The sequence below is a fragment of the Phyllobates terribilis genome, unplaced genomic scaffold (genome assembly GCF_046119375.1).
Source record: "Phyllobates terribilis strain yellow unplaced genomic scaffold, ASM4611937v1 Scaffold_3__8_contigs__length_932513732, whole genome shotgun sequence".
Lineage (NCBI taxonomy): Eukaryota > Metazoa > Chordata > Amphibia > Anura > Dendrobatidae > Phyllobates > Phyllobates terribilis.
Genome location: NW_027362763.1, coordinates 50,481,704 through 50,507,806, shown reverse-complemented (window position 1 = coordinate 50,507,806; position 26,103 = coordinate 50,481,704). Strand labels below are relative to the sequence as shown.

The 26,103-nt window shown below is 40.3% G+C and overlaps 1 protein-coding gene and 1 long non-coding RNA gene across 2 annotated transcripts in view; one reads left to right on the top strand and one right to left on the bottom strand.

Annotated features, from left to right (window-relative positions):
* The window catches only part of ELP3 (elongator acetyltransferase complex subunit 3), a 260,655-nt gene that overhangs the window by 177,859 nt on the left and 56,693 nt on the right, over nucleotides 1-26,103 (top strand). The window contains exons 8-9 of the mRNA XM_073673871.1: nucleotides 4,074-4,235; nucleotides 24,434-24,560. Of these exons, the coding sequence (XP_073529972.1) occupies nucleotides 4,074-4,235; nucleotides 24,434-24,560 (289 nt within the window). The remainder of the gene's footprint in view (nucleotides 1-4,073; nucleotides 4,236-24,433; nucleotides 24,561-26,103) is intronic.
* Nucleotides 9,129-25,887, bottom strand: LOC141258767 (uncharacterized). The gene is made up of 3 exons (XR_012318335.1): nucleotides 25,808-25,887; nucleotides 24,357-24,754; nucleotides 9,129-9,560 (listed from the first exon to the last, which is right to left on the bottom strand). It is a non-coding gene; the product is annotated as an uncharacterized lncRNA (long non-coding RNA).

The following is a 26,103-nucleotide window of genomic DNA, read 5'->3' as shown; positions in this document are numbered from 1 at the left end:
GGGGATAGTATTGTAGTAGTTATATTCTTGTACATAGGAGCAGTATTATAGGAGTTATATTCTTGTACATAGGGGCAGTATTATAGTAGTTATATTCTTGTACATAGGGGATAGTATTGTAGTAGTTATATTCTTGTACATAGGGGGCAGTATTATATTAATTATATTCTTGTACATAGGATCAGTATTATAGTAGTTATATTCTTGTACATAGGGGGCAGTATTATAGTAGTTATATTCTTGTACATAGGGGCAGTATTATAGTAGTTATATTCTTGTATATAGGGGTAGTATTATAGTAGTTATATTCTTGTACATAGGGGCAGTATTATTGTAGCTATATTCTTGTACATAAGGGGCAGTATTATAGTAGTTATATTCTTGTACATAGGAGCAGTATTATAGTAGTTATATTCTTGTACATAGGGGCAGTATTTTAGTAGTTATATTCTTGTACATAGGGGCAGTATTATAGTAGTTATATTCTTGTACATAGGGGGCAGTATTATAGTAGTTATATTCTTGTACATAGGAGCAGTATTATAGTAGTTATATTCTTGTACATAGGGGCAGTATTATAGTAGTTATATTCTTGTACATAGGGGCAGTATTATGGTAGTTATATTCTTGTACATAGGGGCAGTGTTATAGTAGTTATATTCTTGTACATAAGGGGCAGTGTTATAGTAGTTATATTCTTGTACATAGGAGCAGTATTATAGTAGTTATATTCTTGTACATAGGGGCAGTATTATAGTAGTTGTATTCTTATACATAGGGGCAGTATTATAGTAGTTATATTCTTGTACATAGGGGCAGTATTATAGTAGTTATATTCTTGTACATAGGGGCAGTATTATAGTAGTTATATTCTTGTACATAGGAGCATTATTATAGTAATTATATTCTTATACATAGAGGGCAGTATTATAGTAGTTATATTCTTATACATAGTGGGCAGTATTATAGTAGTTATATTCTTGTACATAGGAGCAGTATTATAGTAGTTATATTCTTGTACATAGGGGATAGTATTGTAGTAGTTATATTCTTGTACATAGGGGGCAGTATTATATTAGTTATATTCTTGTACATAGGATCAGTATTATAGTAGTTATATTCTTGTACATAGAGGGCAGTATTATAGTAGTTATATTCTTGTACATAGGGGCAGTATTATAGTAGTTATATTCTTGTATATAGGGGTAGTATTATAGTAGTTTTATTCTTGTACATAGGGGCAGTATTATTGTAGCTATATTCTTGTACATAAGGGGCAGTATTATAGTAGTTATATTCTTGTATATAGGGGCAGTATTATAGTAGTTAGATTCCTGTACATAGGGGCAGTATTATAGTAGTTATATTCTTATACATAGAGGGCAGTATTATACTAGTTATATTCTTGTTCATAAGGGGCAGTATTATAGTAGTTGTATTCTTGTACATAGGAGCAGTATTATAGTAGTTATATTCTTGTACATTGGGGGCAGTATTATAGTAGTTATATTCTTGTACATAGGAGCAGTATTATAGTAGTTATGTTCTTGTGCATAGGAGCAGTATTATAGTAGTTATATTCTTGTACATAGGGGCAGTATTATAGTAGTTATATTCTTGTACATGGAGGGCAGTATTATAGTAGTTATATTCTTGTACATAGGGGCAGTATTATAGTAGTTATATTCTTGTATATAGGGGCAGTATTATAGTAGTTATATTCTTGTACATAGGGGCAGTATTATAGTAGTTATATTCTTGTACATAGGGGCAGTATTATAGTAGTTATATTCTTGTACATAGGGGCAGTATTATAGTAGTTATATTCTTGTACATAGGGGCAGTATTATAGTAGTTATGTTCTTGTACATAGGGGCAGTATTATAGTAGTTATATTCTTGTACATAGGGGCAGTATTATAGTAGTTATATTCTTGTACATAGGGGCAGTATTACAGTAGTTATATTCTTGTACATAGGAGCAGTATTATAGTAGTTATATTCTTGTACATAGTGGGCAGTATTATAATAGTTATATTCTTGTACACAGGATCTGTATTATGGTAGTTATATTCTTGTACATAGGGCAGTATTATAGTAGTTATATTCTTGTACATAGGGGGCAGTATTATAATAGTTATATTCTTGTACATAGGAGCAGTATTATAGTAGTTATATTCTTGTACATAGGATCAATATTATAGTAGTTATATTCTTGTACATAGGGGCAGTATTATAGTAGTTATATTCTTGTACATAGGGGGCAGTATTATAGTAGTTATATTCTTGTACATAGGGGGTAATATTATAGTAGTTATATTCTTGTACATATGTGCAGTATTATAGTAGTTATATTCTTATACATAGGAGCAGTATTATAGTAGTTATATTCTTGTACATAGGGGCAGTATTATAGAAGTTATATTCTTGTACATAGTGGGCAGTATTATAGTAGTTATATTCTTGTACATAGGGGCAGTATTATAGTAGTTATATTCTTGTACATAGGAGCAGTATTACAGTAGTTATATTCTTGTACATAGGGGCAGTATTATAGTAGTTATATTCTTGTACATAGGGGGCAGTATTATAGTAGTTATATTCCTGTACATAGGGGCAGTATTATAGTAGTTATATTCTTGTACATAGGGAGCAGTATTATAGTAGTTATATTCTTGTACATGGAGGGCAGTATTATAGTAGTTATATTCCTGTACATAGGGTCAGTATTATAGTAGTCATATTCTTGTACATAGGGGCAGTATTATAGTAGTTATATTCTTATAGATAGGGGCAGTATTATAGTAGTTATATTCTTGTACATAGGAGCAGTATTATAGTAGTTATATTCTTGTACATAGGGGCAGTATTATAGTAATTATATTCTTGTGCATAGGAGGCAGTATTATAGTAGTTATATTCTTGTACATAGGAGCAGTATTATAGTAGTTATATTCTTGTACATAGGAGCAGTATTATAGTAGTTATATTCTTGTACATAGGGGCAGTGTTATAGTAGTTATATTCTTGTACATAGGAGCAGTGTTATAGTAGTTATATTCCTGTACATAGGAGAGCAGTATTATAGTAGTTATATTCTCGTACATAGGGGGCAGGATTATAGCAGTTATATTCTTGTACATAGGAGCAGTATTATAGTAGTTACATTCTTGTACATAGAGGCAGTATTATAGTAGTTATATTCTTGTATATAGGAGCAGGATTATAGTAGTTATATTCTTGTACATAGGAGCAGTATTATAGTAGTTATATTCTCGTACATAGGGGGCAGGATTATAGCATTTATATTCTTGTACATAGGAGCAGTATTATAGTAGTTATATTCTTGTACATAGGGAGCAGTATTATAGTAGTTATATTCTTGTACATAGGGAGCAGTATTATAGTAGTTATATTCTTGTACATAGGGGGCAGTATTATAGTAGTTATATTCTTGTACATAGGAGCAGTATTATAGTAGTTATATTGTTGTATATAGGAGCAGGATTATAGTAGTTATATTCTTGTACATAGGAGCAGTATTATAGTAGTTATATTCTCGTACATAGGGGGCAGGATTATAGCAGTTATATTCTTGTACATAGGAGCAATATTATAGTAGTTATATTCTTGTACATAGGGGTAGTATTATAGTAGTTATATTCTTGTACATAGGGGCAGTATTATAGTAGTTATATTCTTGTACATAGGAGCAGTATTATAGCAGTTATAGTCTTGTACATAGGAGCAGTATTATAGTAGTTATATTCTCGTACATAGGGGGCAGTATTATAGTAGTTATATTCTTGTACATAGGAGCAGTATTATAGTAGTTATATTCTTGTACATAGGGGTAGTATTATAGTAGTTATATTCTTGTACATAGGGGGCAGTATTATAGTAGTTATATTCTTGCACATAGGAGCAGTATTATAGTAGTTAAATTCTTGTGTCTATAGGGAGCAGTTATATTTTATTACTTTGGGGGTTGGGTTAGGGTTCGCAGGGGACTTTGTGTTTACCTGCTGCGGTTTCTTTTTTTTTTAAGTCTCCATTCTTTTGTTGTCCCCTCAGATATTCTGAGAGAAGTAACACAAAGTGTGTGGGGATCACCATCGAGACCAGGCCGGATTATTGTCTGAAGCGGCACCTGAGCGACATGTTATGTTACGGCTGCACCAGGCTGGAAATAGGAGTACAGAGTGTGTATGAGGATGTAGCAAGGGATACTAATCGGTAAGTGAAGAGATCACTTGGTTAATTTTTCTAATGAATTGGATCCCCAGGTAATAAGTACGTGATGGTTGATAATGTACTTAAAGGGGATTTCAGAAACCAATGGTGAATTTCATACCAAATGTCTATGTTTAAGAATCCCCAGTGCATGCTGCGATACTCAAACTTAGACCTCCTCGGGGGCTGGCACTGTGGTCACTTCTGCAGTTGCTGTCCCCACTCTGAAATGGACCATCATCAGGGAATTCCGGGCTGGGCTAGTCCCTGCTCTACTTGAGCATGCGCCGGTAGTCATTTCTGACTCATGCTCAGTATGTGCTTTCTGCTCATTGCGCTATATTCCTTTGGCACTAAAGAGAAGTGAGAAGCTGGCAAAAGAGCGCACTGTCAGCGCTCATTGAAAAGGAGAGATCACTGATGCCAGTGCGCTTTCAAAGGAGTATAGCGCAGGGAGCACATGCTGAGCGGGATATAAGGGGCCAGTTTTTGCTCTTATTTGATTCCCACTGCTCTCTTGAGAATTTTTTTTTTTTTTTTTTTTTAATTTTAATTAACCATTAGCGTTCAGAGATTTGGGTCTTTTTATTTTCTGCAAATTTTTCTGCTTTTTATCAAGGGGATGATTCTCAGTGTAAAAATGCAAAGTACAATAAAGACATGCCTCCGAGGAATCCCGTGAGCTGCTCCCCTTTGTAAAGACCCTAAAAATTTGCACCTAAGGAAAAAGACCGTAGCTCTGCAACGGGAGTAAAATAAGCGCAACAACTGGACACTTTTTTTGTCCTGGTCTTTTGTAAAGGAATTGTTTTATCTTCTTAAGCGAGTAAGACGCTGCATAATTTACACAGGGTTTTTAAAGGGAGTGTGGCATCGGAAATTGACCTATTGTTTTAATTACATTTTTGTATTTTAAATTTTGCAATTTAAATGTGTTTTTTTTCTCCATATCACAATGTTTATTAAAAGTATAAATAAGGAATAATGCAGTTTTTACACCGGCCACTGGGGTTTCCTGGTCTCTAATTTCCCTTTTGTTTTAGGAAACAACACATGTACATTAGCTGCCATGAGCCCTATCTTTTGTATTGAAGTGTCTAGTGAAAGTGTGCAAAGGTCATTGTACAGGAGAAGGGAGGAGGTGAGCTGTGACATCGCCTATTGTGAATGGTGGGTCTTGCATTATCTACTGTATATAGAGGTGTTATCAGTCATTGTACAGGAGGAGGTGAGCTGTGACATCACCTTTTGTGAATGGTGGATCCTGTGTTATCTACTGTATATAAATGTGTTATCAGTCATTGTACAGGATGAGGAGGAGGTGAGCTGTGACACCACCTATTGTGAATGGTGGATCCTGTTATCTACTGTATATAGAGGTTTTAACACAGGATCCTCCATTCAGAATAGGTGATATCACAGCTCACCTCCTCCTCCTGTTCTATGACTGATAACACCTCTATATACAGTAGATATCAGTCATTGTACAGGAGGAGGTGAGCTATGACATCACCTATTGTGAATGGTGGGTCCTGTGTTATACTGTATATAGAGGTGTTATCAGTCATACAGGAAGGGGAGGAGGTGAGCTGTGAGATTACCTATTGTGAATGGTATGTCCTGTGTTGTACTATATATAGAGGTGCTTTCTGTCATTGTACCTATTGTGAATGGTATGTCCTGTGTTGTACTATATATAGAGGTGCTTTCCGTCATTGTACAGGAGGAGGAGGAGGTGAGCTGTGACATCACCTATTGTGAATAGTGGGTCCTGTTATACTGTATATAGAGGTGTTATCCATCATTGTACAGGAGGAGGTGAGCTGTGACATCACCTATTTTGAATAGTGGATCCTGTGTTTTCAGCTGTGTATAGAGATGCTGTGACCTGTCATTATAATCCTGCCTCTGCTGATAATGAACCTGCTGAAAACTCTCCCACAAAGGATAGGAAGTGTGAGTCAAAAAAGCTCTATTGACCAGTATTTTAATTTTTTTTTTTTTAATAAAGATTGAGATGGGAAACAAAATAATTGCCAAATGTTTTGTTAAAAAATACATGTAATACAAAAGTCTGATTTAAACAATAGGTTATTTTCTCATATCACATTCACTATAATTTTATAGTTTAATGCTTGTTGATTAGTCTACCTGGCACTTTTGCAGTCCACCAAAAGTAGGTAGGTTTCTGTTAGGAACTGGTCTTGTTCTATAGACTATCAGACTTTTTCCAGCACGGAGCACCTGTGCCATTGATCTTATTGTTGTTTTTTATTAGTGATTTCTTGCGGTGTTTTTTTTTCTGCTTGCTCATCAGTATGTACACTAATTTCACTTGTAAAGTGTCCTACATTCCAGTAGTCTCATTATTATCTCAGGAGCCTCTAACCATTGTTCAAACAGCGACTAGGCCCATTGTGTGAGTGTTTGAATGTAGATCCGGCAGAGCCTTCACCACAGGGAGCCTCACATGTAGACCCAGATGATGAGTTTGACCTGAGAAAAACACCTCCACTAATGCACACTTAGCTTTGGGGGAAGGGTGAGAGCAGTTCTGCCTAGTGATGAGCGAGCGTGCTCGTTTAACCCTTTCACTGAGCATGCTCGGGTGCTTACCGAGTATCTTCGGCGTGTTCGTATATTATGTTCGAGCCCCTTCGTCTGCATAATTTATGGCTGTTAGACCGCCTCAACACATGCAGGGATTGCCTGTTTGTTAGGGAATCCTCACATGTGTTGAGACTCTCTAACAGCCATAAATCATGCAGACGCAGGGACTCAAACATAATATACCAGCACGCCAAAGATACTCGGTAAGCACCCGAGCATGCTCGGTGAAAGGGTTAAACGAACACGCTCGCTCATCACTAGTTCTGCCCATTCAGGGGGCTGATCCCAGTGAATGAGAAAAGAAGCAACATGTTTAGTTGAGGAGTTGATGGAATGATGTCGAAGGGATAGGATCTAATCTGAGGACCTGGACCCTGGATGAATTGATTGCATATGGAGTCTTGGAGATCAGTTACCGACTGGACTGGATGAACGTGCTACAGTTGTGGAATATGTTGTTGGGATTTAAACTTTCTTAAAGAACTGTTGCTGCTGGATACCTGTGTTTCCATCGTTTTATCTGTCGTCTGGAGGATCGTGGACTGTGGCTACAGACTATACTGGCTGGAGATATGAAATCTGTGGGCCAACCAAAAGTTGGGGGATACAAAGTCAGTGGAACTACTGATCCCAGGTTTGGAACTTGAGAACTGTATTTTGGCCATTTACCTGGAAATCTTGTATTAATATGGATGTGAGGAATAAAATATTGTTGCATCGTTAACCTGCCTAGGTGATTACTTACAACCCACAACCTCAGATCTTCAGTTTCCTAGGCGAGCATGCGTGTATATACAAGCTCCTTGCCATATGCTTTGCAGCTGGCCGGATCGCTGAATCTCCTTTGCATAACAACCAATCTTACCTAGTAAAGCTGCAGTGTAAAGCATTGTGGAAAAGCAGTAGAAGGCTTAAAAGCAAAGATAAATTATTATATTTCCCAACATGCCGAGCTGGTAGTGAAAAACCCTCTTGGCGCCCATTCTCTCCATGTTTTAACATGATGGATAAAGTAAAAGTTGAATTCCAATTTAACACATGATCCAATTTCCCATCGTTCCAGTTATCAGATTGTTGGAGTTTCTGGTCTTGGATCATTTTCCATTTACTTGTGAGGTTCTGCAAGATCCGTCAGACTCCATGAAAACTTATTCTTTAGCTGATGCTGAAAGTTTCTTAATATGAAGGTTTAGCATAAGCTGCTCACAAGTCTGGAAAAGTACGAGTGGGCGGAAGAAGATGTGAGATAACCGTCCTGCCAAGGTGCTAGATCAGCGCAATCAATAAATCCTTTAACTGTGTAAGACTTGTAATCTTGGCTTTCCTTGACCTCCATTATATTACTGCTTGTCCTTGTCACAAAGCTGGCAATAGTCTCGCCCTTCGTCACAGTGGACTGCGCAAACGAGGGAGGGAAGAAAGTCTGACTTGGCGTGCTGCGCGGGTGTACAATATTTGTGAATGATGATATTGTCCTGTCCGATATAAAGAAAAGTTCCGCAACTTTGGAATACACTTTGGAGAGCCATGTTTGCGGTCAATGAATATGGACATTCTTGATGATACTCAGAGTGGTAAATCTTTACACACGTAGCAAAAGTATTAGCTTACATCTGAAGTCAGCAACCTTTATCACTAGAGCTGCTGCCGGCACATGGGGTCTATCTGTATAAGCTCATTCACATGCTAATGAAATATGGCCAGACTCTCTTCTAGGATGGCCATTTTTATAAGTAGGATACCCAGGCGGTATCTCTGGGATTAATGCCCAAACATGTTTAAAGAGGTTAAAGTAAATGTTCGCCGTCACATATTTCAAGGTGCAACCTGAAGAAGCACCAATTGAAACATGTGTCCGAGGAGCAGTATGGTGAACAAACATACCTGATCTGCTCACTCAGCAGTGAGCACAATGGTTGTTTGTTTTTTTCTCCAGCACCATCTCGCTCCATGCCCATTTGTAAACCCATTCTGCCCAGTCAGTCTGAGAGCTTTACAGCCTGATGCAGAGACTGATGGAGCTCGCAGCAGGGAAAAAAAAACACTTTGGTCAATCCTGAGTGAGCAGATTGGGTATCTGGTCACGATGCTGCTCCTCTGACAGCGGAGACGCATGTCTCAAGGACTTCAGGCTGCATCCCTTCCTGATTTGTGACTAGTACAGGTTGCAGTTTGAAATATGTGAAGGTAACCATGTTTATCACATTCTTGTAGATTCTTTGCCGCAGCACCTCCCCCCCCCCCCCCAAAAAAAATGCAATAAAAAGCAGCAATCAAACTTTTGTGTATACCTCAACTTAATCTCCGTATAAACTACAGCTCGGAAAAAAAGAATAAAGTTATGGGTCTCAAAAATGGCTACACAAGCATGTATATATGTATGTTCAGTGAAGGAAATAATTATTTGATCCCTTGCTGTTTTTGTGATTTAGTAAAACAGATGGTGTAATTCAAAACCTACAAATAACGAGCCATCCTACGGCTTTGTGGATGGTAAAACACGACAAACTTATGGCTCTTGGAAGAAGACGAGGAAGAAAAAGGATAATTGGAGAAGGGTCATCGTGACCCGTGTTATATAAAGTAACATCTCTCAGCCTCGTGTGTAATTGATGATCGATGATGCACAGATCATCTTCTTTTCAGCACACACGACCTTCCTTACAGATAACGCAGGAATGCTGCCATGTTTAAGTGCTTCTTCTTCTTCCTAAGGGTCTGTGTGAAGAGAACGTAGAATTAATAAAAGTTTATGGTGAGCAGATAAGAGGCTCTTACCCGTCTGCGAGAAAAGTGAATTATCCAGTCTATTAGTTATCCATGAAGTGCCGTCATTATTGGAGAAACCATTCATTACGTGTTAATTATACCTCTGGGCCCAAAAAAATCTGTCTTAATAGACGGGACGGCATTGTCCGCGCTCCCCACCGATCGGTTACACTTCTCTGGTAAATGTCAAGCACCCCTCCACAATACTGAAGAGGAGACTCAAGGGGACATTTCTTCACCGGCTGTAAATCTCAAGCTGATCTGTACTAGAGAGGACACCACACCTGGGCCATACCTGAAATTAGACTCTTTATGGGTATGGACATTGTGGCAACCACTTTTAAAGTTTGAAGAAAGTTCTTGTAAAGGTTGAAGAAAGTTCTTGTAAAGGTTGAAGAAAGTTCTTTCTTAAGGTTGAAGAAAGTTCTTTCTTAAGGTTGAAGAAAGTTCTTGTAAAGGTTGAAGAAAGTTCTTGTAAAGGTTGAAGAAAGTTCTTGTAAAGGTTGAAGAAAGTTCTTGTAAAGGTTGAAGAAAGTTCTTGTAAAGGTTGAAGAAAGTTCTTGTAAAGGTTGAAGAAAGTTCTTGTAAAGGTTGAAGAAAGTTCTTGTAAAGGTTGAAGAAAGTTCTTGTAAAGGTTGAAGAAAGTTCTTGTAAAGGTTGAAGAAAGTTCTTGTAAAGGTTGAAGAAAGTTCTTGTAAAGGTTGAAGAAAGTTCTTGTAAAGGTTGAAGAAAGCTCTTGTAAAGGTTGAAGAAAGTTCTTGTAAAGGTTGAAGAAAGTTCTTGTAAAGGTTGAAGAAAGCTCTTGCAAAGGTTGAAGAAAGCTCTTGCAAAGGTTGAAGAAAGCTCTTGCAAAGGTTGAAGAAAGTTCTTGCAAAGGTTGAAGAAAGTTCTTGCAAAGGTTGAAGAAAGTTCTTGTAAAGGTTGAAGAAAGTTTGTAAATGCTCTTGATTTAAAAAGATCGACTGTTTTGTGTATACAGATCTATATGTCTTCACAAACTCTTTCTTCCGCTAGTCCCTCATATTAAAGCTACATGAAAAGTCAAAGAATCAGGCTACACCTCGTTTGTTGATGGTCTGTAACCGTAGAGACGTATAGGTCTGCATAGGGACTGTATACATAAAATGAATGCCGTGTTTTTTACATAAACTGGGCAGACAGTGGAGTTATTGAATGCAAGCAGAAATCTTTAAAAAACTCGGCATGAGGTTGTTCCAAACATCTTGCAGAACTGACCCCAGATCTTCTGTGTATGAGGCTTGTGCAGATCCTTCTGTCTCTCCATGTAATCCCATATTAAGAAAATCCAGACAGACGATTATCCATCATTTGTATGATTGGCTCCAGATTTATTTTGCAGCTGGACAACAACCCCCAACATCCAGCTAATGTCATTAACAATGAGGAGTCCTGGAAGTGATGATCCGGCCCTTCTGATCTCACATCATCCCGTCTGTCTGGGATCACATGAAGAGACAGAAGGATCCGCACAAGCCTCATACACAGAAGATCTGGGGTCAGTTCTCCGAGATGTTTGGAACAACCTCCTGCTGAGATCTCACAAGAAGAAAATCTGAAAACAACCATAATAACCCAGAGAATTCATTTATTGGGTTATTTGATGTGAATTGTGAACTGTAATACATATAAACCAAAAGAACCCCTAACTCATTATTTGCTTTTTTTTTGTATATTTGCGTCATAAAATAATGATTAAAATGACACAGAAATGTATATACTGATTGAATGTTGTAGTGAGTTCTTGATCCAATGATCTATTCCTTCTCTTCTAGTACCAATAGAAGTAACGGTCGTTAATAATTGACCTGTGGGAGGTGGTGGCGTTATTATTGATATTATTATTGCCTTTTGTTTGGTTGTTCTGCTGATTGTATCTGAACAGTGCGGGCGACGCCGTAATGTAATCACTGACTGCTCCTTTGTTTTGTCATTTGTTTCCTTTCTTTGAATTTTCTAGTAATAATAACAATAACAACAGCCTCAGATATGTCACTTTTGTATTTATTCAGGTAATTCTGAGCCTGAGGGACATAAAGGGGCACTAAAATACTATACAACCCCCCATACATTCAGTATAATACCGGATGTAACTCATGATCAGTACAGGATCAGTAATGTAATGTATGTACACGGTGACTGCACCAGCAGAATAGTGAGTGCAGCTCTGGAGTATAATACAGGATGTAACTCAGGATCAGTGCAGGATCAGTAATGTAATGTATGTACACAGTGACTCCACCAGCAGAATAGTGAGTGCAGCTCTGGAGTATAATACAGGATGTAACTCAGGATCAGTGCAGGATCAGTAATGTAATGTATGTACACAGTGACTCCACCAGCAGAATAGTGAGTGCAGCTCTGGAGTATAATACCGGATGTAACTCATGATCAGTACAGGATCAGTAATGTAATGTATGTACACGGTGACTGCACCAGCAGAATAGTGAGTGCAGCTCTGGAGTATAATACAGGATGTAACTCAGGATCAGTGCAGGATCAGTAATGTAATGTATGTACACAGTGACTCCACCAGCAGAATAGTGAGTGCAGCTCTGGAGTATAATACAGGATGTAACTCAGGATCAGTGCAGGATCAGTAATGTAATGTATGTACACAGTGACTCCACCAGCAGAATAGTGAGTGCAGCTCTGGAGTATAATACCGGATGTAACTCATGATCAGTACAGGATCAGTAATGTAATGTATGTACACGGTGACTGCACCAGCAGAATAGTGAGTGCAGCTCTGGAGTATAATACAGGATGTAACTCAGGATCAGTGCAGGATCAGTAATGTAATGTATGTACACAGTGACTCCACCAGCAGAATAGTGAGTGCAGCTCTGGAGTATAATACAGGATGTAACTCAGGATCAGTGCAGGATCAGTAATGTAATGTATGTACACAGTGACTCCACCAGCAGAATAGTGAGTGCAGCTCTGGTGTATAATACAGGATGTAACTCAGGATCAGTACAGGATCAGTAATGTAATGTATGTACACAGTGACTGCACCACCAGAATACTGAGTGCAGCTCTGGAGTATAATACAGGATGTAACTCAGGATCAGTACAGGATCAGTAATGTAATGTATGTACACAGTGACTGCACCAGCAGAATAGTGAGTGCAGCTCTGGAGTATAATACTGGATGTAACTCAGGATCAGTAATGTAATGTATGTACACGGTGACTGCACCAGCAGAATAGTGAGTGCAGCTCTGGAGTATAATACAGGAGGTAACTCAGGATCAGTAGTGTAATGTATGTACACAGTGACTGCACCAGCAGAATAGTGAGTGCAGCTCTGGAGTATAATACAGGATGTAACTCAGGATCAGTAATGTAATGTATGTACACAGTGACTGCACCAGCAGAATAGTGAGTGCAGCTCTGGAGTATAATACAGGATGTAACTCAGGATCAGTACAGGATCAGTAATGTAATGTATGTACACAGTGACTGCACCAGCAGAATAGTGAGTGCAGCTCTGGAGTATAATACAGGATGTAACTCAGGATCAGTACAGGATCAGTAATGTAATGTATGTACACAGTCACTGCACCAGCAGAATAGTGAGTGCAGCTCTGGAGTATAATGCAGGATGTAACTCAGGATCAGTAATGTAATGTATGTACACAGTGACTGCACCAGCAGAATAGTGAGTGCAGCTCTGGAGTATAATACAGGATGTAACTACGGATCAGTAATGTAATGTATGTACACAGTGACTGCACCAGCAGAATAGTGAGTGCAGCTCTGGAGTATAATACAGGAGGTAACTCAGGATCAGTAATGTAATGTATGTACACAGTGACTGCACCAGCAGAATAGTGAGTGCAGCTCTGGAGCATAATACAGGATGTAACTCAGGATCAGTAATGTAATGTATGTACACAGTGACTGCACCAGCAGAATAGTGAGTGCAGCTCTGGAGTATAATACAGGATGTAACTCAGGATCAGTAATGTAATGTATGTACACAGTGACTGCACCAGCAGAATAGTGAGTGCAGCTCTGGAGCATAATACAGGATGTAACTCAGGATCAGTAATGTAATGTATGTACACAGTGACTGCACCAGCAGAATAGTGAGTGCAGCTCTGGAGTATAATACAGGATGTAACTCCGGATCAGTAATGTAATGTATGTACACAGTGACTGCACCAGCAGAATAGTGAGTGCAGCTCTGGAGTATAATAGAGGATGTAACTCAGGATCAGTAATGTAATGTATGTACACAGTGAATGCACCAGCAGGATAGTGAGTGCAGCTCTGGAGTATAATACAGGGTGTAACTCAGGATCAGTAATGTATGTACACAGTGACTGCACCAGCAGAATAGTGAGTGCAGCTCTGGAGTATAATACAGGGTGTAACTCAGGATCAGTAATATAATGTATGTACACACTGACTACACCAGCAGAATAGTGAGTGCAGCTCTGGAGTATAATAGAGGATGTAACTCAGGATCAGTAATGTAATGTATGTACACAGTGACTGCACCAGCAGAATAGTGAGGGCAGCTCTGGAGTATAATAGAGGATGTAACTCAGGATCAGTAATGTAATGTATGTACACAGTGACTGCACCAGCAGAATAGTGAGTGCAGCTCTGGAGTATAATACAGGATGTAACTCAGGATCAGTAATGTAATGTATGTACACAGTGACTGCACCAGCAGAATAGTGAGTGCAGCTCTGGAGTATAATGCAGGATGTAACTCAGGATCAGTAATGTAATGCATGTACACAGTGACTGCACCAGCAGAATAGTGAGTGCAGCTCTGGAGTATAATGCAGGATGTAACTCCGGATCAGTAATGTAATGCATGTACACAGTGACTGCACCAGCAGAATAGTGAGTGCAGCTCTGGAGTATAATACAGGATGTAACTCAGGATCAGTACAGGATCAGTAATGTAATGTATGTACACAGTGACTGCATCAGCAGAATAGTGAGTGCAGCTCTGGAGTATAATACAGTATGTAACTCAGGATCAGTACAGGATCAGTAATGTAATGTATGTACACAGTGACTGCACCAGCAGAATAGTGAGTGCAGCTCTGGAGTATAATACAGGATGTAACTCAGGATCAGTAATGTAATGTATGTACACAGTGACTGCACCAGCAGAATAGTGAGTGCAGCTCTGGAGTATAATGCAGGATGTAACTCAGGATCAGTAATGTAATGCATGTACACAGTGACTGCACCAACAGAATAGTGAGTGCAGCTCTGGAGTATAATACAGGATGTAACTCAGGATCAGTACAGGATCAGTAATGTAATGTATGTACACAGTGACTGCACCAGCAGAATAGTGAGTGCAGCTCTGGAGTATAATACAGGATGTAACTCAGGATCAGTAATGTATGTACACAGTGACTGCACCAGCAGAATAGTGAGTGCAGCTCTGGAGTATAATACAGGATGTAACTCAGGATCAGTAATGTATGTACACAGTGACTGCATCAGCAGAATAGTGAGTGCAGCTCTGGAGTATAATACAGTATGTAACTCAGGATCAGTACAGGATCAGTAATGTAATGTATGTACACAGTGACTGCACCAGCAGAATAGTGAGTGCTGCTCTGGAGTATAATACAGGATGTAACTCAGGATCAGTAATGTAATGTATGTACACAGTGACTGCACCAGCAGAATAGTGAGTGCAGCTTTGGAGTATAATACAGTATGTAACTCAGGATCAGTACAGGATCAGTAATGTAATGTATGTACACAGTGACTGCACCAGCAGAATAGTGAGTGCTGCTCTGGAGTATAATACAGGATGTAACTCAGGATCAGTAATGTAATGTATGTACACAGTGACTGCACCAGCAGAATAGTGAGTGCAGCTCTGGAGTATAATACAGTATGTAACTCAGGATCAGTACAGGATCAGTAATGTAATGTATGTACACAATGAGTACACCAGCAGAATAGTGAGTGCAGCTCTGGAGTATAATACAGGATGTAACTCAGGATCAGTGCAGGATCAGTAATGTAATGTATGTACACAGTGACTGCACCAGCAGAATAGTGAGTGCAGCTCTGGAGTATAATACAGGAGGTAACTCGGGATCAGTACTGTAATGTATGTACACAGTGACTGCACCAGCAGAATAGTGAGTGCAGCTCTGGAGTATAATACAGGATGTAACTCAGGATCAGTAATGTAATGTATGTACACAGTAACTGCACCAGCAGAATAGTGAGTGCAGATCTGGGGTATAATACAGGATGTTACTCAGGATCAGTACGGAATCAGTAATGTAATGTATGTACCCAGTGACTGCACCAGCAGAATAGTGAGTGCAGCTCTGGAGTATAATACAGGATGTAACTCAGGATCAGTAATGTATGTACACAGTAACTGCACCAGCAGAATAGTGAGTGCAGCTCTGGAGTATAATACAGGATGTAACTCAGGATCAGTAATGTAATGTATGTGCACAGTGACTGCACCAGCAGAATAGTGAGTGCAGCTCTGGAGTATAATACAGGATGTAACTCAGGATCAGTAATGGAATGTATGTACACAGTGACTGCACCAGCAGAATAGTGAGTGCAGCTCTGGTGTATAATACAGGATGTGACTCAGGATCAGTACAGGATCAGTAATGTAGTGTATGTGCACAGTGACTGCACCAGCAGAATAGTGAGTGCAGCTCTGGAGTATAATACAGGAGGTAACTCAGGATCAGTACAGGATCAGTAATGTAATGTATGTACACAGTGACTGCACCAGCAGAATAGTGAGTGCAGCTCTGGAGTATAATACAGGATGTAACTCAGGATCAGTACAGGATCAGTAATGTAATGTATGTACACAGTGACTGCACCAGCAGAATAGTGAGTGCAGCTCTGGGGTATAACAAAGGATGTAACTCAGGATCAGTAATGTAATGTATGTACACAGTGACTGCACCAGCAGAATAGTGAGTGCAGCTCTGGAGAATAATACAGGATGTAACTCAGGATCAGTACAGGATCAGTAATGTAATGTATGTACACAGTGACTCCACCAGCAGAATAGTGAGTGCAGCTCTGGAGTATAATACACTGTGTACATACATTACATTACTGATCCTGAGTTACATCCTGTATTATACTCCAGAGCTGCACTCACTATTCTGCTGGTGCAGTCACTGTGTACATACATTACATTACTGATCCTGTACTGATCCTGAGTTACCTCCTGTATTATACTCCAGAGCTGCACTCACTATTCTGCTGGTGCAGTCACTGTGCACATACATTACATTACTGATCCTGAGTTACATCCTGTATTATACTCCAGAGCTGCACTCACTATTCTGCTGGTGCAGTCACTGTGTACATACATTCCATTACTGATCCTGTACTGATCCTGAGTTACATCCTGTATTATACTCCAGAGCTGCACTCACTATTCTGCTGGTGCAGTCACTGTGCACATACATTACATTACTGATCCTGTACTGATCCTGAGTTACATCCTGTATTATACCCCAGAGCTGCACTCACTATTCTGCTGGTGCAGTTACTGTGTACATACATTACATTACTGATTCTGTACTGATCCTGAGTAACATCCTGTATTATACCCAAGAGCTGCACTCCCTATTCTGCTGTTGCAGTCACTGTGTACATACATTACATTACTGATCCTGAGTTACATCCTGTATTATACTCCAGAGCTGCACTCACTATTCTGCTGGTGCAGTCACTGTGTACATACATTACATTACTGATCCTGTACTGATCCTGAGTTACCTCCTGTATTATACTCCAGAGCTGCACTCACTATTCTGCTGGTGCAGTCACTGTGCACATACATTACATTACTGATCCTGTACTGATCCTGAGTCACATCCTGTATTATACACCAGAGCTGCACTCACTATTCTGCTGGTGCAGTCACTGTGTACATACATTCCATTACTGATCCTGTACTGATCCTGAGTTACATCCTGTATTATACTCCAGAGCTGCACTCACTATTCTGCTGGTGCAGTCACTGTGCACATACATTACATTACTGATCCTGTACTGATCCTGAGTTACATCCTGTATTATACCCCAGAGCTGCACTCACTATTCTGCTGGTGCAGTTACTGTGTACATACATTACATTACTGATTCTGTACTGATCCTGAGTAACATCCTGTATTATACCCAAGAGCTGCACTCCCTATTCTGCTGTTGCAGTCACTGTGTACATACATTACATTACTGATCCTGAGTTACATCCTGTATTATACTCCAGAGCTGCACTCACTATTCTGCTGGTGCAGTCACTGTGTACATACATTACATTACTGATCCTGTACTGATCCTGAGTTACCTCCTGTATTATACTCCAGAGCTGCACTCACTATTCTGCTGGTGCAGTCACTGTGCACATACATTACATTACTGATCCTGTACTGATCCTGAGTCACATCCTGTATTATACACCAGAGCTGCACTCACTATTCTGCTGGTGCACTCAGGATCAGTACAGGATCAGTAATGTAATGTATGTACACAGTGACTGCACCAGTAGAATAGTGAGTGCAGCTCTGGAGTATAATACAGGATGTAACTCCGGATCAGTACAGGATCAGTAATGTAATGTATGTACACAGTGACTGCACCAGCAGAATAGTGAGTGCAGCTCTGGGGTATAATACAGGATGTAACTCAGGATCAGTAATGTAATGTATGTATACAGTGACTGCACCAGCGGAATAGTGAGTGCAGCTCTGGAGTATAATACAGGGGGTAACGCAGGATCAGTACAGTATCAGTAATGTAATGTATGTAGACCGTGACTGCACCAGCAGAATAGTGAGTGCAGCTCTGGGGTATAATACAGGATGTAACTCAGGATCAGTAATGTAATGTATGTACACAGTGACTACACCAGCAGAATAGTGAGTGCAGCTCTGGAGTATAATACAGGATGTAACTCAGGATCAGTAATGTAATGTATGTACACAGTGACTGCAGCAGCAGAATAGTGAGTGCAGCTCTGGGGTATAATGCAGGATGTAACTCAGGATCAGTAATGTAATGTATGTACACAGTGACTGCACCAGCAGAATAGTGAGTGCAGCTCTGGGGTATAATACAGGATGTAACTCAGGATCAGTAATGTAATGTATGTACACAGTGACTGCACCAGCAGAATAGTGAGTGCAGCTCTGGAGTATAATACAGGATGTAACTCAGGATCAGTAATGTAATGTATGTACACAGTGACTGCACCAGCAGAATAGTGAGTGCAGCTCTGGAGTATAATACAGGATGTAACTCAGGATCAGTAATGTAATGTATGTACACAGTGACTGCACCAGCAGAATAGTGAGTGCAGCTCTGGAGTATAATACAGGATATAACTCAGGATCAGTACAGGATCAGTAATGTAATGTATGTACACAGTGACTGCACCAGCAGAATAGTGAGTGCAGCTCTGGAGTATAATACAGGATGTAACTCAGGATCAGTAATGCAATGTAAGTACACAGTGACGGCACCAGCAGAATAGTGAGTGCAGCTCTGGAGTATAATACAGGATGTAACTCAGGATCAGTACAGGATCAGTAATGTAATGTATGTACACAGTGACTGCAGCAGCAGAATAGTGAGTGCAGCTCTGGGGTATAATGCAGGATGTAACTCAGGATCAGTAATGTAATGTATGTACACAGTGACTGCACCAGCAGAATAGTGAGTGCAGCTCTGGAGTATAATACAGGATGTAACTCAGGATCAGTACAGGATCAGTAATGTAATGTATGCACATAGTGACTGCACCAGCAGAATAGTGAGTGCAGCTCTGGAGTATAATACAGGATGTAACTCAGGATCAGTACAGGATCAGTAATGTAATGTGTGTACACAGTGACTGCAGCAGCAGAATAGTGAGTGCAGCTCTGGGGTATAATACAGGATGTAACTCAGGATCAGTAATGTAATGTATGTACACAGTGACTGCACCAGCAGAATAGTGAGTGCAGCTCTGGAGTATAATACAGTATGTAACTCAGGATCAGTACAGGATCAGTAATGTAATGTATGTACACAGTGACTGCACCAGCAGAATAGTGAGTGCTGCTCTGGAGTATAATACAGGATGTAACTCAGGATCAGTAATGTAATGTATGTACACAGTGACTGCACCAGCAGAATAGTGAGTGCAGCTTTGGAGTATAATACAGTATGTAACTCAGGATCAGTACAGGATCAGTAATGTAATGTATGTACACAGTGACTGCACCAGCAGAATAGTGAGTGCTGCTCTGGAGTATAATACAGGATGTAACTCAGGATCAGTAATGTAATGTATGTACACAGTGACTGCACCAGCAGAATAGTGAGTGCAGCTCTGGAGTATAATACAGTATGTAACTCAGGATCAGTACAGGATCAGTAATGTAATGTATGTACACAATGAGTACACCAGCAGAATAGTGAGTGCAGCTCTGGAGTATAATACAGGATGTAACTCAGGATCAGTGCAGGATCAGTAATGTAATGTATGTACACAGTGACTGCACCAGCAGAATAGTGAGTGCAGCTCTGGAGTATAATACAGGAGGTAACTCGGGATCAGTAATGTAATGTATGTACACAGTGACTGCACCAGCAGAATAGTGAGTGCAGCTCTGGAGTATAATACAGGATGTAACTCAGGATCAGTAATGTATGTACACAGTAACTGCACCAGCAGAATAGTGAGTGCAGCTCTGGAGTATAATACAGGATGTAACTCAGGATCAGTAATGTAATGTATGTGCACAGTGACTGCACCAGCAGAATAGTGAGTGCAGCTCTGGAGTATAATACAGGATGTAACTCAGGATCAGTAATGGAATGTATGTACACAGTGACTGCACCAGCAGAATAGTGAGTGCAGCTCTGGTGTATAATACAGGATGTGACTCAGGATCAGTACAGGATCAGTAATGTAGTGTATGTGCACAGTGACTGCACCAGCAGAATAGTGAGTGCAGCTCTGGAGTATAATACAGGAGGTAACTCAGGATCAGTACAGGATCAGTAATGTAATGTATGTACACAGTGACTGCACCAGCAGAATAGTGAGTGCAGCTCTGGAGTATAATACAGGATGTAACTCAGGATCAGTACAGGATCAGTAATGTAATGTATGTACACAGTGACTGCACCAGCAGAATAGTGAGTGCAGCTCTGGGGTATAACAAAGGATGTAACTCAGGATCAGTAATGTAATGTATGTACACAGTGACTGCACCAGCAGAATAGTGAGTGCAGCTCTGGAGAATAATACAGGATGTAACTCAGGATCAGTACAGGATCAGTAATGTAATGTATGTACACAGTGACTCCACCAGCAGAATAGTGAGTGCAGCTCTGGAGTATAATACACTGTGTACATACATTACATTACTGATCCTGAGTTACATCCTGTATTATACTCCAGAGCTGCACTCACTATTCTGCTGGTGCAGTCACTGTGTACATACATTACATTACTGATCCTGTACTGATCCTGAGTTACCTCCTGTATTATACTCCAGAGCTGCACTCACTATTCTGCTGGTGCAGTCACTGTGCACATACATTACATTACTGATCCTGAGTTACATCCTGTATTATACTCCAGAGCTGCACTCACTATTCTGCTGGTGCAGTCACTGTGTACATACATTCCATTACTGATCCTGTACTGATCCTGAGTTACATCCTGTATTATACTCCAGAGCTGCACTCACTATTCTGCTGGTGCAGTCACTGTGCACATACATTACATTACTGATCCTGTACTGATCCTGAGTTACATCCTGTATTATACCCCAGAGCTGCACTCACTATTCTGCTGGTGCAGTTACTGTGTACATACATTACATTACTGATTCTGTACTGATCCTGAGTAACATCCTGTATTATACCCAAGAGCTGCACTCCCTATTCTGCTGTTGCAGTCACTGTGTACATACATTACATTACTGATCCTGAGTTACATCCTGTATTATACTCCAGAGCTGCACTCACTATTCTGCTGGTGCAGTCACTGTGTACATACATTACATTACTGATCCTGTACTGATCCTGAGTTACCTCCTGTATTATACTCCAGAGCTGCACTCACTATTCTGCTGGTGCAGTCACTGTGCACATACATTACATTACTGATCCTGTACTGATCCTGAGTCACATCCTGTATTATACACCAGAGCTGCACTCACTATTCTGCTGGTGCAGTCACTGTGTACATACATTCCATTACTGATCCTGTACTGATCCTGAGTTACATCCTGTATTATACTCCAGAGCTGCACTCACTATTCTGCTGGTGCAGTCACTGTGCACATACATTACATTACTGATCCTGTACTGATCCTGAGTTACATCCTGTATTATACCCCAGAGCTGCACTCACTATTCTGCTGGTGCAGTTACTGTGTACATACATTACATTACTGATTCTGTACTGATCCTGAGTAACATCCTGTATTATACCCAAGAGCTGCACTCCCTATTCTGCTGTTGCAGTCACTGTGTACATACATTACATTACTGATCCTGAGTTACATCCTGTATTATACTCCAGAGCTGCACTCACTATTCTGCTGGTGCAGTCACTGTGTACATACATTACATTACTGATCCTGTACTGATCCTGAGTTACCTCCTGTATTATACTCCAGAGCTGCACTCACTATTCTGCTGGTGCAGTCACTGTGCACATACATTACATTACTGATCCTGTACTGATCCTGAGTCACATCCTGTATTATACACCAGAGCTGCACTCACTATTCTGCTGGTGCACTCAGGATCAGTACAGGATCAGTAATGTAATGTATGTACACAGTGACTGCACCAGTAGAATAGTGAGTGCAGCTCTGGAGTATAATACAGGATGTAACTCCGGATCAGTACAGGATCAGTAATGTAATGTATGTACACAGTGACTGCACCAGCAGAATAGTGAGTGCAGCTCTGGGGTATAATACAGGATGTAACTCAGGATCAGTAATGTAATGTATGTATACAGTGACTGCACCAGCGGAATAGTGAGTGCAGCTCTGGAGTATAATACAGGGGGTAACGCAGGATCAGTACAGTATCAGTAATGTAATGTATGTAGACCGTGACTGCACCAGCAGAATAGTGAGTGCAGCTCTGGGGTATAATACAGGATGTAACTCAGGATCAGTAATGTAATGTATGTACACAGTGACTACACCAGCAGAATAGTGAGTGCAGCTCTGGAGTATAATACAGGATGTAACTCAGGATCAGTAATGTAATGTATGTACACAGTGACTGCAGCAGCAGAATAGTGAGTGCAGCTCTGGGGTATAATGCAGGATGTAACTCAGGATCAGTAATGTAATGTATGTACACAGTGACTGCACCAGCAGAATAGTGAGTGCAGCTCTGGGGTATAATACAGGATGTAACTCAGGATCAGTAATGTAATGTATGTACACAGTGACTGCACCAGCAGAATAGTGAGTGCAGCTCTGGAGTATAATACAGGATGTAACTCAGGATCAGTAATGTAATGTATGTACACAGTGACTGCACCAGCAGAATAGTGAGTGCAGCTCTGGAGTATAATACAGGATGTAACTCAGGATCAGTAATGTAATGTATGTACACAGTGACTGCACCAGCAGAATAGTGAGTGCAGCTCTGGAGTATAATACAGGATATAACTCAGGATCAGTACAGGATCAGTAATGTAATGTATGTACACAGTGACTGCACCAGCAGAATAGTGAGTGCAGCTCTGGAGTATAATACAGGATGTAACTCAGGATCAGTAATGCAATGTAAGTACACAGTGACGGCACCAGCAGAATAGTGAGTGCAGCTCTGGAGTATAATACAGGATGTAACTCAGGATCAGTACAGGATCAGTAATGTAATGTATGTACACAGTGACTGCAGCAGCAGAATAGTGAGTGCAGCTCTGGGGTATAATGCAGGATGTAACTCAGGATCAGTAATGTAATGTATGTACACAGTGACTGCACCAGCAGAATAGTGAGTGCAGCTCTGGAGTATAATACAGGATGTAACTCAGGATCAGTACAGGATCAGTAATGTAATGTATGCACATAGTGACTGCACCAGCAGAATAGTGAGTGCAGCTCTGGAGTATAATACAGGATGTAACTCAGGATCAGTACAGGATCAGTAATGTAATGTGTGTACACAGTGACTGCAGCAGCAGAATAGTGAGTGCAGCTCTGGGGTATAATACAGGATGTAACTCAGGATCAGTAATGTAATGTATGTACACAGTGACTGCACCAGCAGAATAGTGAGTGCAGCTCTGGGGTATAATACAGGATGTAACTCAGGATCAGTACAGGATCAGTAATGTAATGTATGTACACAGTGACTGCACCAGCAGAATAGTGAGTGCAGCTCTGGAGTATAATACAGGATGTAACTCAGGATCAGTACAGGATCAGTAATGTAATGTATGCACATAGTGACTGCACCAGCAGAATAGTGAGTGCAGCTCTGGAGTATAATACAGGATGTAACTCAGGATCAGTACAGGATCAGTAATGTAATGTATGTACACAGTGACTGCAGCAGCAGAATAGTGAGTGCAGCTCTGGGGTATAATACAGGATGTAACTCAGGATCAGTAATGTAATGTATGTACACAGTGACTGCAGCAGCAGAATAGTGAGTGCAGCTCTGGGGTATAATACAGGATGTAACTCAGGATTAGTAATGTCCTTACCATGATGCCATTTGAAGTTCTTCTTCTCACTCCTCTTTTCCTCCTTGTTGCCTTCTCTTTCCCGTCTTCGTCCTCAGGGGTCACACAGTGAAGGCGGTGTGCGAGTCTTTTCACATGGCCAAGGACGCCGGATTCAAAGTGGTTTCGCACATGATGCCAGATCTGCCGAACATGGGGCTGGAGCGGGATATTGACCAGTTCATTGTGAGTAACCGGATACAATCAATGTGCCAGTATGTGTATGGAAGGTTAGAACATGTGGTGGCGCCATTATTAGTTCATATGTGGGTTTGGTCCAGTTCAGCGAGCCTCGTCTGAGTGACCACCTGACCGGTTACTCGCAGAGTTCTCCGGCCGCCTATCATTTTTGAGCACCATTCACTTTACCGTATAATTTACTGAAAAACAGAAAAAAAAATGCTGAGAAATTGCAAAAACCAACACTTGCTTAATATTTTTGTATTTCTATTAAAACTCCTCACTGTGTCGTTCTCATCCGCTTCTAGCAGCTTATAGCGGTGTACAGGGTGGCGGGTTTTTCCTATAACTTGCCCAGTAATCAAGGTTTATGGCTAACGTCATTGTCGTTTCCTTACGGTAATTGGAGTGAGTCAGTCGCCTCTGCTCCATCCCGGACTTGTGTCACAGATAAGATAATTAAATTAATAGTTGTAATAAATCACCTCCTCTCCAGACAGGATTAATGGGGCTCTGGGCCGACCTGACACCTCATTCCCCAGCGCGATATCTCGGCCTTTGTATTGTCTCCTTACAAGAGGGATGAAGTGACACCTGTACCGTAAAGGACAGGGGGAGCGATCGCATTAATCACAGGGGCCGTCAGTTGTTAACACATAAGTCAATATCAGGGTCTCTTTACAAGGGGGAAATCCCAGATAGGACGACTCCTATTGACTGTCATCACTTCCCAGCAATGTCCGCACCCTGGTCCGATCATGATCCAGCCTTCTGATGTGACAGCAACACTCAGCCATGACCCAGGCATTCTCACAGAATAACACAAAAGAGTCTGTGGCGGCACATACCCGCCAGACAAGAAGACATTCTGACAAAATATAAAAACAATATTTATTAATTCAAAAAAATAAAAAAACATGAAATTAGACAAGGGAAAACCTCCAAAAAAAAGGGGGGAATGAAAAACACAGAAAGATCCACAGCTAGCATATGTGATACATAAATATGTATACAGGATCACACATATAATTAGGTAAAATCCCAACGATAAGGAGATAAACCAAAAGGAGGACTACTGAATCCTAGTATAGCGCATGTGCGGCAAGGAAAGTAGTCCCTACTTAAATGTATATTAAATCCCAATAAGGCTAATATAGAACTTAACACCAGCAGATTTGTAATAAATGCAGAGTAAAAATAAAGGCAAAAAAATCGCTGAGGCAGAAAAGAAGCCTAGTGGGAAACATAAATACCTGAACAAAAATGTGGATCCTGACAAGCTCAGACCAAAGTGTCCTCCCCCCACACCCGACGGACGCCGTTTCGCAATGTCGCTTCTTCCGGGGCGTGTCATGAATAGACGAATACCGTACACTGCGGCTTTATATCCACATGACTCTCATAATGGTATAAAAAATTACTACTACTTCTATTCTACTTACTATAAAACTGCCCCCCTATGTACATAAATATAACTACTATAATACTGCCCCCTATGTACATGAATATAACTACTATAATACTGATCCCTGTGTACAAGAATATAACT